We start from the raw sequence: 13,952 nt of genomic DNA, 5'->3' as shown, positions 1-13,952 counted from the left end.
TTTAGGATTAAAGTCATACATGTAATGTGCTTACCACAGTGACTGCGACATCAATAAATGTTACTGTCATCTTCATTTCCTTTATTACAACTATTCCTGTATCTGCCTTTCCCTCGGGAAGCCGGAAAACAAATTTCATTCTTCCCTAAGACAGCCCTTCAGATATCTAAAGACAGTGCTTCCGGGTCCCCCAGAGGCTTTGCTCACCCAGGATAAACAAATACTCCAACCCACTTTCAGATACTCATTGGTAAGCAAGAGTTGATGCTGTACATGCTGTGATTTTCCAGCCGCCACAGTGTGTGAGTCTTCAGAAAAGCTGATGGAACAGATGATGAACCAGCCACAGCAAGGTAGTGGTGGACTCCGGGTCATGACCTCTGCAACAAAAGGGAAGTGGTTGACCCTGAACAAACTTTGGCTCGTCACCATCAGAGCTTTACCAGCCACATTCTTGGGTCGACCCATTGTGGGAACCTGTTTTAATAGGAGGAAAAAAGAAATGAGCTCCCCCTCCAGAGTTAATTTATATCATTTTAGACCCCTAGCCTGGCCAAAAGTCATGATTAGTTTTTCCCAAAGCCAGTTTGTGTGTTTAATGATGCAATATTGAGCAACATAGGGGACCCAATCCATTCTAATCAAAGGACACCTCCTACCCCAAAACTTCCCTATTTACACATGGGAAAACTAAGGTCCAGAAGAGAGCAGTGACTTATCCAAGGTCATACAGGAAATTTGGGCAAAAGCCCCATCAACTCATGACCTCCAAAGAAAGATGAAGGAGTAAAGCAAACCATGAGAAAGGAAGAACAGAAACCGTGAGATTAAAAGAAAAAGAAAGGCTCTGAAAAAGTCCTCGTTGGAGTATTTCTCCTTCCCTCCCTCCCACCAAGTTACTATAGAGGCAATGTAGTGTGATAAGCACAAGGCCGGGGTCAGAAATTCCCAGGTCCGTCTGCTGGCTCTGCCACTGAGTAGGTTTGTGATCTGGGACAGGCTACTGAACCTTTCCGATACTCAAGTTTCTCATTAATAAAATGAGAATAGGAACATCAAACCTCAAAGGAGTCCTGTGAATTCTAAATAAAATAAGTAGAGGCTTTCAGTTCCCAGTAATGGTGGAGCAGCTTATATCAGACAAACTCTCCTGAAAAGAGCAATTATAAACTCTGCACAAAATATTTTAAAGCTACTATTTGATGGCACTGGAAAGAGACAAAAAGCAGGCAGAACCTGGAAGATACACAGCCCTTGAAGGAAGGGAGCCACACTGAGTGAAGTACACATTTATTTACCGGACCTCCCCTGGGAGGCATGCCAAGTTCTAAGAGAATCCTTGGGATAGAGTTCAAGCCGGAAGCAGCAGCTGTTGAGGTAGGAAGTCAGAAGTCAGAGTTCAGGGTTGCCTGAAAGGCTAAAAATTGGGGAAAGAAATCCTAAAAGGGAGGGGGCTCCCCATCAGAGCTGTAAGCTCCGTAGTCAGAAGAGCTACATCTCATTCGTTTCTAGCAGTGTTCCTAGAACAGAATAGGTGCTAAATAGATGTTTTTGAACACATGGAAAGTGACTGGGTGGGTGTGGGTAGATGGATAGAGGTATGAGTCCTAACCTGAACTTCAAACTTCATACAGAAGAGGAGAGACTCCAAGAAGCTCAGGAGCAAAAACAAGTTAGAAAGGAATGGGAAGCAATTTCAGCAGCTGCCACTGGGGGGAGACAGACTTGAAATCCAAGTCCCATCAAGTTGGAGAGGCTTGATAAACACCTCAGACCTTCCACCAAAATCCCAGAAGAGTCGGTCATCAGGAGTTAAGATCACATCCAAAGACAAAGAGCTATAGTCCAGAACTAAAGGCAAAACTAAAATGTGCCCATCTATAAACAAAGCCTAAACAGTGCCTCCACAAAAATCAAAGTGATTCACCATTAATTTAACTGCCTGCTAGAACAAAACCCAATACTATTCAGTGGAAGATAACTGATCCAGAGTCACTATAAAGAGTTATTCACAATGTCCAGCATACAATTAAAAAGGACTATGTCCCCCATATGTAGTAAAAAACTACTAGACACATGAAAAAAAGAAGGAAAATATGAAAAGAAAAATAAACAACCAGCCAAAACAGATCCGCATGTAGCCCATGTTGGAATTAGAAACAGCAACTTTAAAATAACAATGATAGCATGTTAAAAAATTACAGAAAGAGATGTAAATAATGAGAGACTTTTAGACAAGATATGAAAACTTTTTTTAAAAGGTCAACCTATACCTGAAATATATAATTACCTGAAATAGAAAAACTATTGGATGGGATTACACAATAAATGAACACCAAACTTGAAGGCAGGTTAACAGAAATTATTCAAATGAAACACAAAGAGGGAAAAAAAGGCTGATAAAAGTGAACAGAGCCCCAGTGATTTGTGAAACAGTATCAAGCAGACCAACATGCATATAAAAAGGATCCCAGAAAGAACAGAGGCAGAGAATGTAGGAGAAAAAAATAATTGAAGAAATGTTATCTAAAAATTTTCTAGATTTGTTTAAAAGCATCATTCCACAGATTCAGGAGCCTCAGTGATCTCTAAGCAGGATAATACCAAGAAAATCACATCTAGGTATGGCATAGTAAAAATCCTGAAAACAAAATAACAACAACAAAATCTTAAAGGTAGTCAGAGGAGAAGAGGTATAAAACATAGAAGGGAGCAATGAAAAAATTATGACTGGTTTCTCTTCAAAAACAATAAAGACCAGAAGACAGTGGAATATCTTTGAAATGGTGAAAAAGGGCACTTAACAACTTGGAATTCTATACATAGCCAAAATATGTTTCAAAAATAAAGACAAAATTAACACATCTTCCAGATAAATGAAAACAGAGACTATTTACCACTAGTGAACCCATACTAAAAGAAATGATAAAGTTGTTCCACCTGAAGAGAACTGATAGCAAATGGAAATTCAGATCTACACAAAAGAATGATGAGCAGCAGGGGTGCCTGGGTGGCGCAGTCAGCTAAGCATCTGACTCTTGGTTTTGGCTCTGGCCCTGATCTCAGTGTTGTGAGATGGAGCCCCGCATCAGGCTCTGTGCTCCGTGTGGAGTCTGCTTGAGATTCTCTCTCTTCCTCTCCCTCTGCGGTTCATGTTCTCTCTCGCGCGCAAATAAATAATCTTAAAAAAAAAAAAAAGAATGAACAGTGAAAATGGTATATATGTGGTTAAATTTGAATAAAAGTTTTCTTTCCTATCTTAACTTCTCTGAAAGTCAGTGGGCTACTTAAGGCAGAAATAGTAAGAGTATACTGTAGTGTTTATAACAGATGTAAAAATAAAATATACGAAAGCGATAGCATAAAGGACAGGAAGAGATGTAAATAGAATTATATGTGAAGTGGTATTATATTAATTCAAAATAGATTCTGATAAGTTAAGGGTGTATCTTGTAAATCCTAGAGCAACAACTAAAAATAATAATAATACAAAGAGGTATAAATCAAAAGCCAATAGAGGAGATGGAATGATCTACTAAAACATACTCGGTTAACCCAAAAGGAGTCAGGGAAGATAGAACAAAGGAAGAAATAGCAGTGGGGACAAATAGGAAACAAAAAAATTTTTTAAAAATTAAAGAATGGGAAAAGATAAGTAGGCATATGAAAGCTGGTATGTCTATATATACAAAGTAAACCTCAAGACAGATTATTGCATGAGATAAAGAGGGTTGTTTCCCAATGATAACAGAATCAATTTCTCAAGAAGATATTATGATCTTAAATATGTACGTGCCTAATGATACAGTTTCAAAAATACATGAAACAAAAACTGATGGACCTAAAGGGAGAAACAGAAAAATCTATGGTCATTGTTAGAGATTTGAACACTTATCTCTTAGCAATTGATAAAGATATAGAAGACTGGAACAACACTATCCAACAACTTGACTTAATTGCCTTTTATAAAACACTTACACCACCAATGACAGAATACACATACTTTTCAAGTGTACATGGAACATTCACCAAGATATACTATATGCCAGACTATAAATCAATCTCAGTAAATTTTATAGGAATGAAACCATGGAGAGTATGTTTCCTGATAAAAGCATAATTAAATTAGAAATCAAAAACAGTAAGGAAAATGAGGTAACACAAGTTGCAAATATCAAGAGTGAAAGAGAGGACATTACTACCAATTTTACCGACATTCAAAAAATGTTAAGAGAATATTATATACAAGTGTATGCTAATAAATTCAAAAACTTAGATTAAATGGACAAATTCCTTGGAAAACAACACAACAAAAATACCACAAGAAGAACTGGAAAGTCTGATTGTCTCTAAATCTACTAAAGGAATTGAATTCATAATTAAAAATCATCACACACACACACTCCATCACCATGTCCAGATGGCTTCACATTTAGGACAGGAATGATACTAAGTCTACACAAACTGAGAAAATAGAGAAAAAGGAAACACTTTATAAATTTTTTATGAAGTTAGCATAACCACAATACCAAAACCTGACCAGGACTTTACAAGGAAAGTAAAATAAATTCAATATCGCTCATGAGCATAGAAGCAAAAATCCTCCACAAAACATTAGTAGATCAAATACATCAATATATAAAAAGGATAATGAATCATGACCAAGTGGGGCTTATGCCAGAAATGCAAGGTGGGTTCAGCATCTACAGATCAACCAGTATCATTCACCATGTTAACAGAATAAAAGAGAAAAATCATGGGATCATCTCATTAGAAACGGGAAACGCATTTGTCAACACTCAAGACTCATTAAAGATAGAAGTATTCAGCAAACTAGAAATAGGAGAAAACCTCCCCAATCTGAGAAGAGCATCTAAGAAAAAAAACATATGCCTAACATATTTAATAGTGAAGTAATGAACCCTTTCCTCCCACAATCAGGAACAAGGTAAGAATAGCTTCTCTCTTCAATTTTTTCCAACATTACACAATATACAGTTTCTGGCCAATGCACCGAAGCAAGAAAAAAAAAAAAAGAGATCAGAAAGGAAGAAGTAAAATTCAGCAATAAAAAGGAATGAACTACTGAGACATGCAAGAGAATGAATGAATCGCGAAAACAATCTGCTGAGAGAAAGAAGGCAGACACAAAAGAGTACATGCTGTATGCTTCTATTTATATAAAATCCTAGAGCAGGCAAAACTAATTTATGACAGAAAGCAGATCGGTGATGGCCTGGGGGTTGGGAGGAGACTGCAAATAGGGGATTTCTCAGGGTTAATAGAGATGTTCTGCATCTCGATTAGGATGGTTGTTACCAGGGTATACACACTTGTAAAAAATTTATTAAGTTGTACATTGAAATTGATGCATTTTATTATATGTACATGACATCTTAAATGAGGGATTTTAAAAGCAGGAAAAGTATACACCATTCAGAAAATGAAAAAATAAGCCACAAACTATAGGAGGTCTAGAGAAAATATTCTCAGTACACATATCTGACAAAGGACTTGTATCCAGAACATATGGAGTCTCTCACAGCTTAATAATAAAAGTAAAAAGTAAGCAAGTTTCTTTAAAGGGCAAAAGACTTGAAAAGACGTGTCACAAAAGATAATATATGAATGGCCAATTAGCACTTAAAATTGTGCTCAAGATCATCAATCATCAGAGAACTGCAAATAGAAACAACAATGATATAACTATAGCCTTACAAGAATGTCTAAAATTAGAAATATGAACAAAATCAAGATTTGGCAAGGATGCAAAGTAACCAGAACTCTCATTCGCTCCTGGCGGGAATGAAAGATAGTTCAGCCACCGTGGGCAGCAGTTTCACAGTTTCTATGAAGTTATCCCTAGACCTACCTTATGAAGCAGCTACTCTACTCCTAGCCATTTACCTAAGAGAAATTAAAATACCTGTCCTAAAACTGAACTGACTTGTATATAAATGTTAATAGGGACTTCTTCATAATCACCAAAAACTGGAAACAATCCAAGTGCCCATCCTCAGGTGAATGGATGTGGATTGTGGTGTATTTATACATGGAAAACTGTTCACCTATTTAAAAAAATTTTTGTATATATATATATATATACACACGATAGAATATTATGCAGCCATCAAGAAAAACAAAATCTTGCCATTTGCAACAACGTGGATAGAACTAGAGGGTATTATGCTAAGAGAAATAAGTCAATCAGAGAAAGACATGTATCATATAATCTCATTGATATGAGGAATTCTTAATCTCAGGAAACAAACTGAGGGTTGCTGGAGTGGTGGGGGGTGGGAGGGAGGGCGTGGCTGGGTGATAGACGTTGGGGAGGGTATATGCCATGGTGAGCGCTGTGAATTGTGTAAGACTAATGAGTCACAGACATGTACCTCTGAAACAAATAATACATAATATGTTAAAAAAAAGAAGAAGAAGAAGAAGAAGATAGTAGGAAGGGAAAAATGAAGGGGGGAAATCGGAGGGGGAGACGAACCATGAGAGACTATGGACCCTGAGAAACAAACTGAGGGTTCTAGAGGGGAGGGGGCTGGGGGGATGGGTTAGCCTGGTGATGGGTATTAAAGAGGGCACGTTTTGCATGGAGCACTGGGCGTTATGCACAAACAATGAATCATGGAACACTACATCAAAAACTAATGATGTAATGTATGGTGATTAACATAACATAATAAAAAATAAATAAATAAAAATATTTAGAAAAAATACAAGATGTTTATGCAGATTTACATTTTTAGCTTTTAATAATGAAGTCATTAGAAATACTGTAAAGATTGCAACAAAAATATTATATCCACCTAGTCTCTGGATTGCAAAACAAACAAAAGAGTATTTAATATAAAAGTTAGTGACACTGTCTAACACAAATATCATAAGAGATTTTGTTAAAGTCTGCCACGGTTAAAAAAGAAAATAAAACATTTTGTTGAGCAAAAGAAGCCAGGCACAAAGAAGTTCTTGGTGTAAATTTTCATTTATATGAAGTTTGAGAACAGAAAAAGCCAATCTATGGTGGTAGAATCCATAACAGAGACTGGCTGGGTGGATGGGGGTTGGTTGGAAAGAGACAGGAAGGAACTCTCTGGGGTGATTAAAAATGTTTTAGGTCTTGGGGCGGCCTGGGTACCTCAGTCGGTTGAGCAGCCGACTCTTGAGCTGCTCAGGTCATGATCTCAGGGTTCTGGGATCAAGCCCTGTGTAGGGCTCTGCACTCAGCAGGGAGTCTGCTTGAGAATCTCTCTCTCTCTCTCCCTCTGCCCCTCCCCCACACTCAAGCTTTCTCTCTCTCTCAAGTAAATAAATAACTCTTTTTTAAAAAGTGTCTTAAGTCTTGATTTAAGTGGTAGGTATACAGGTGTATACATTTTTCAGAATTTGTTGAACTGTGCTCTGAAGACATATGCATTTTATTGCTTTTTTTATTCTTCAATTTTTTTAAAAAGATAGGTATAAAGGAATTAGCTTGGGGCTTAACACACAGTAAGTGCTTACAGCCATTAGTTTCCCTCATCCTTCACCTTCCCCATCTCCAGCAGGCACATACCATAGGCATGACCGTGTTCTATGGTCATTGGACCTCTGAAAATAAGAATGACATTTTCCCCAAAGGAGTCGGACCATAGCACGACACTGGAGAGTTGCTCTAGTCTGGGCCATGGATCACAAATAACACTGATTATGCCATTTCTTCCTGGACCCTCCTGCAGGCTTTGGCCCCCAAGTCTAGGTCTAGAGTCCCACTGTCCCCATCCAAGAGGGTAGAATTTAGTTGGGTCATTCCAAGGGACTCGAGATGACAACGTATGGAAGTAGAAAGACATGGGGCATGTGTAAGAGACTGAGATCAGCATTTATGGGAAGGTTACAAGACAGGAAAACTAGTATTGGGGCCCGATGCTGAAAGCCTATGAGGTCAATGGAGTTAAATCGTCATGTAGGAGATGCTCAATAATTGTTTGTTGATTGAATAAGTGAATGAATGAGATACTGGGACTGTTGATGCTGAACCTCCAGGGCTGACTGCTGCCTCCACCTTCCTGTCTTGCAGCTCACATACCTGCCCCCACCCTGGGGCGAGTGCCGATCCTCAGAGATGGGACTCGACTTCTTTCCTGTTTACAGTATCACCGCCTGTCGGATTGACTGTGAGACGCGCTACATCGTGGAGAACTGTAACTGCCGCATGGTCCACATGCCAGGTCAGTGCCAGGGACTGCCTGGGACCTTCTCGGCACTTCACACCCCAGTGGGAAACACTGTACCCACTCCATGAGGATCCACAGGGATGCGGTTCTGGGAAGGCTAGTATTTTAGAGGTCCCAAACACTTAGAGGGCAGATAGAAGCATCCAGTTAGCAACCAAGGCAGCATCCTGGTGTCCAGAAGTGTCCAGATGTTTGAAGAACGTTCCTCCCAGTGCTCAATATGGGTGCTAATTGTTCGCTACTCTTACCTCCTAGAGTTCAGTGTCCGGGTATCTGAGTGCTTACAATTCTTGAGTCCTCGTATGGTACCTGTTCAAACATCCAGGTGTCTATTGCTTTCATCCAGATGGTTCCCTTCTTGCATCCAAATGTCTAGCACTCTTTTGAAGGAGGCAAAAGTCCATCAGCCAGCAAATAAATGTGCATGTGCTGACATTTCTGTTGTCAGACTAACAAGGCATGTAACCATCTCATTAGATGATCTCATTAGAGATGGTCAGCTAATCAGAAGCAGAAGTGCAGGGGGTGGAGGGTGGGAGGGCTGATTCGAGCATGAAGAGTGTGGTATTGCTGCATAGAACTAAGAATGATAGGCTGGAGGCAGGGACGTTGGCTTCTAATTCAGATTCTTCCATTCACCCGCTGTGTGACCTGGCACAAGTTACAAAACCTTTCTGTTCTTACCTTCATTATCTTTAAAACACAATCATTAGTTGTTATGAGGATAAAATTAGGCTAAAATATAAAAGTGCAAAAGTCAGTGGTCATTGTATTAGCACATGGGGAGAGGAAACCAAAAGTACTATTGACTGATGACCTACTATGTGTTGGGAACGTTGCTATGATATTTCATGGCTACTATTTCATAGTTGTATCATACTTTAAGTTTATTTAACTAAATCCTTATATCAGACATTTAGTTGATTATCAATTGTTTTCTGGTATAACCAATGCTGAGATGAACATGCTTCTAGCCAAATTCTGAATTATCTCATCAGTAATCAACAATTTTCCTAGTAATCTAAATGGATGATTGTTGATCTTTGAAATTGCCTGAGACTCCCAGAAGACAGAGCAAAAATGGAAACATATCAGTTAAATTGTTACTGTTGGAAAGGAGGAAGCGTATCAGCTCTCAACTCTTGAAAAAGATGTTTAGGGAAATAGTAAGGAAAGGATATTGTGGTAGGTTTAACTTTAGCACTTGGCAAAAGAAAAAAAAAAGGTGTGGGGGAGGGTGGTTTCTGGATTTCTACGGAGAGACGAGATAGGAGAATATAGCTGAATAGTACCTGCCTGATGCTCAGACCGGGTCAGCAGCCAGTGAGGTTCCCCCCATGGAACCCGAGCCAAAAGCAAGCAGTAGATTTTAATCATTCCACTCATGACACTGTCTCTGGCGTCTCAGTTACTAGTGTGCAATTAAGGGCAGAGCAAAAGGAGACTGACAAAGCAGCCGTAGCTCAAAGCAGAGTGCTGCTGTTGGAAAGAGCTCTGGCCTCGGGGTCACACTGGCCTGTGTTCAAAGCCCACCTCCATCACTGTGAGCTCTGGTGTCCTGGGAAGGCAGGATACTTAAGCCTCAAGTCTCGCACCCTCGGGTAAAACAGACACAGTGTTTCCTATCGCAGGAGGGACCCTTGTGAGTTACAGACAATGATGCGCACCAGACTGAGCAGGTGCTTTCCACCACCTCCCTGCTTTCAGCCACTAAGGCTTTCTCATGTATCACCCACCTGCGCTGGGTGGACCACGCACAGCGATCTGGGAGAAGTTAGCCAGGCCGCCTCTATTATGGCCTGCCCAAGCTCACAGAGCAGAGCAGACCCAATCCCCTGGCTCTGCGTACACTGGGCCCCAACTGCCGGCAGGCAGCTCTGATAGGCGGTTCCCTTCCGTGGAGGTTCCCTTCTGAATGCCGGCTGGGTATGCTGCCCCTCCTGATTGCAGGATGCACTCCCCTTCCCCAGCCCAGGAGAGAGATGTTGCTGCCTGAGTACCTCTCCTTGTGTCTCTTCTTTGCAGGGGATGCCCCTTTCTGTACTCCTGAGCAGCACAAGGAGTGCGCAGAGCCTGCCCTGGGTCAGTATTGGGGGACAAATGGAGCGGGGGGCTGAGATTGAGACCTCGGAGGCCCTCTGGGTGTGGGAGAAGTGGGGACAGGAGAGGAAGGTGGAGAGCAGGAGGAAGAGAAGGGAGGGAACAGATGCAGGGATGCAGGCAGGCGGTTGAGGGCTGACCAGGCACAGGGGGAGAGAACGGGAGTAGAGAGGTAGGGGTAGAGATGGGGTGGGGTTCGGGGGAAATGGAGAGCACTGGGGAACGCAGGGGAGGGGACAGAGATGGAGAGAGGATGGACAGTGGGCAACCGGGTGGGCACCGAAGGAGATGGGGCAGAGGAGGAGGGGCGGCCGGCTTGTATTTCCCCCTCCTCCTCCTCCCGCTGGGTGCCTGCGGGTTGGAATAACTGCTGGATTCCCGCACTGGAAAACTTGCCGGTGCGGGAGATCCCACAAACAAGCTACAACCCCAAAGCTAGACCCACTCCACATGCCTGCCTCTCTCCGGACCTGGGAAGTGATTTATAATCAAGACAAGCAGAGAGGGTGTTTAAATCATATGGACTCAATTTCATTCAGCAGCTGCACTTGCTGGAGCTAAGCCGGGACAGCTCTGGACTCCTGCGTCCAGATGCTTCCAGAAAGACTGGGGGGGGGGGGGGGGAGGCGGGGCTTAGAGAGAGTGAGAGAGACTTCTGACGTATACAAAGACATCTCTCTTTGGAGTACAGAATCAACAGAGCCCGTGGGTAACACGGCGATGATCAGAGAGACGGAGGGAGAGAAGTATGTCTTTAGCCACCCTGTCCTAAGAGGAAGAGGGCAGCTTGAAGGAAAGAAGTGTTCCAGATGCAGGGAGGTTCCTTCTAGGGACAGGAATTGGGGATCTTTGCTTGTGCCCTAACCCAGCAGGCAGAAGAGGCAGGCTCTGGCCAGGGAGGAGCCACAGAGGGAATACCACGGAGCCCTGGTTTTCAGATAAAATGGTCTCCCACGTTTGCCCTTGACGGGAGGCCCACTTTGTGGATGAGAACACCGAGGCTGGGAGCAGAGAAGAAGGCTCTGGGAAGCTGAGGGCGCCAGGACGTCCAGCCTGTTCTCCAAAGTGGTGCCTTTTCAACAATTTTTAAAGGGCAACATAACAATAAAGGAAGTCAACGGAGAACAGGACAAAGAGAAACCTAGAAAGAGTGGGCACCTTTTTATAAGAGCTCCCACCCTTACCAACCTAGAGCCGACGCCCAGCTCCCCTTCTCTCTGCAGCGCCCCACCCCTCACTGCCCCCGGGGAAAGGCACCTCCTCCCAGCTCACGCCCCGCCCCCGGAACCCGGGGGCCCCGCCCCCACACCTGACTAAGCCCCGCCCCTGTCTCCCCTCCAGGTCTGCTAGCAGAGAAGGACAGTAATTACTGTCTCTGCAGGACACCCTGCAACCTGACTCGCTACAACAAAGAGCTCTCCATGGTGAAGATCCCCAGCAAGACGTCAGCCAAGTACCTCGAGAAGAAATTTAACAAATCAGAAAAATATATCTCGTAAGCCAAGTGGGCATGGTAGGCAGGGGGAGAAGGGGTAGATCGAGGAGGAACTGGGAGCGATTGAGGAAGAGGGTGAAGGGGGAAGCAGTTGGCTCCAATTTGGCAGATATTAATGGAACACTGCTGTGGGCCAAGCTCTGTGTTTCGGACTCAGAAAGCAAAGACAACGGTGGTTAAGACGCAGGCCCCGGCCATTAAGGAGCTTGAAGCAGTTTTCCAGGGAGGCCTTGCACATTCCCTTCCCTCTGCCCAGAATACTTTTCCTCTCACGTTACCTAACTGGTTCCTCATTGTGCACGTCTCCATTTAAAGGTCATCTCCTCAAACAGCTAAATGAGTGCCCCTCCCTTTATTTTTCTCTCCAGGCATCTGGTGTTTTCCTTTATAACACTCATCCAAGTGTGGAATTCCATATTCGTGTGTGTGTGTGTGTGTGTGTGTGTGTGTGTGTGTGTGTGTGTGTGTTTCCCGCTAGATTGAAAGCTCCCTGAAGGCAGGAGCCTTTCCTCTTGTTCTCTGCTAGAGAGTGTCTGGCACATAGTTGGCACTCAAAAAATGTCTTCTGACAGAAAAAATGAATGAAATCCCTGGGAGAAGAGGTGTCCCAGGCAGAGGCTGAGCAAAGAGGATCAGCACAGGGCAGACAAGAGATGGGCCAGAGAGAGCCTCGGCGGGTGATGTGGCAGAACAAGAGCACCTTGTAGGGGGAGCTGGCCGTGGGGTGGGGGACAGGGACTGACTTTCCCCGAAGAGAATAGGGAGCCTCCGAGGAGCTTCTAGTAGGTGGGTGACAGCCTCAAATGTGTATTTTGGACCACTGCCCTGCAACAGAACTTTCTACACAGATGGAAAAGTTCTGTGTCTGTGACGTCCAACATGGGAGCCACTAACCACACGTGGCTGTTGAGCATTCTGAATGTAGCCTGTGACTGAGGAACTGAATTGTAATTTTTTTTAATGTGACTTAGTTTAGCAGTTTTAGAAAGATCCCTCAGGCGGCAGGTGTAGAGGACAGAAGGGAAGCCAGAAGAAAGGGCGGGAGCCTGGTAGGAGGCGGGTGCCATCACCCAGTCAAGCCATGATGACCCTTACTTTGAGTGGTGCCTCAGGGAGCCCCGCAGCGGGGGGAGGAGGATCTGCTTCTCTCTCACCGGCCACTCCCTCCTGCCAGCACCGCCACCAGAGCCCATCCTGGGGCAGTTTTGGCTGGGGGGGGGGGCGGGGGGGGGCAACAAAGTGCACCGAGGCCACTGTGACCAGGGATGAAGGAGATGGTGAATAGGAGGTGCCAGGCCCACGGTTGAGCAGATGTCCTGCCAGCAACGATGATTTTTCCTGCCAAGATGTGTCTTGTTAACACACCTGCCTAAGGGAGCAAAAGGGAACCCCCCAGCCAGATCTAGATTTGCTCCCTAAAAACCCTCCCCGACTCTGGCAGCTGACTTGGCAGCTGCCAGAGTCGGGGGCTCCCACTCGGAGAAACTTGTTATAAATCCAAGTAGGGGGGCACCCAGTGGTACTGTTGGTTAAGCGTCCGACTCTTGGTTTCAGCTCTGGTCATGATCTCAGGGTTGTGAGATCGAGCCCCACATCAGGCTCTGCGCTCAGAGCAGGAGTTTGCTTGAGATTCTCGCTCTCCCTCTCCTTCCGCCCCAACCACTCGTACTCTCTCTCTCTCTCTCTCAAATAAATAAATAAATCTTTTTAAAAAAAGAAAAATCCAAGTAGGAACATGGGGGGCTGTCAGGAGTGGGTACAGGGTACCCAGGAGGTCAGCTGGGGCAAGCACGACCAAAGAGTGAAGAGCTTGTCAAGAGAGTACTGAGCTCACCTGCTGGTGAGGAACCAGGAAGACGTTTTGGGGGCCCAGAGACCTGGACACCAGGCAGGACTCATGGAAAGGACACAAAGAGGGGACAGCTGAGGGACAGAGGGGCACAGTTGATATGTGCTTCTGGTCTATAGAGAGCACTAGGCTGGGGGTCAGGACTCTTGGCTCCAAGGCCAGCTCTGTCACCAACCAGCTCTAATTTGGGGCCAGTTGTTGCACTTTCGTGGGCTCAGCTTCTCCTGGTGTCAAGGGGAAAGTTGTGTCAGATGGTCCGTGTGGCCCGAGGGTTCTCACC

At 44.0% G+C, this 13,952-nt stretch overlaps 1 protein-coding gene across 2 annotated transcripts in view; it reads left to right on the top strand.

The window, feature by feature from the left end:
• Positions 1-13,952, top strand: part of ASIC2 (acid sensing ion channel subunit 2) — a 1,116,666-nt gene that overhangs the window by 1,094,890 nt on the left and 7,824 nt on the right. For both annotated transcript variants that reach the window (XM_027567843.2, XM_027567842.2), the window contains exons 4-6: positions 8,072-8,222; positions 10,254-10,310; positions 11,670-11,823. In XM_027567843.2, coding sequence (XP_027423644.1) covers positions 8,072-8,222; positions 10,254-10,310; positions 11,670-11,823 — 362 coding nt within the window. The remainder of the gene's footprint in view (positions 1-8,071; positions 8,223-10,253; positions 10,311-11,669; positions 11,824-13,952) is intronic.

Source organism: Zalophus californianus, chromosome 16 (assembly GCF_009762305.2).
Source record: "Zalophus californianus isolate mZalCal1 chromosome 16, mZalCal1.pri.v2, whole genome shotgun sequence".
In the NCBI taxonomy this organism is placed as follows: Eukaryota; Metazoa; Chordata; class Mammalia; order Carnivora; family Otariidae; genus Zalophus; species Zalophus californianus.
Note: the sequence above shows the minus strand (reverse complement) of the source record. Positions and strands in the feature narration are given on the sequence as shown.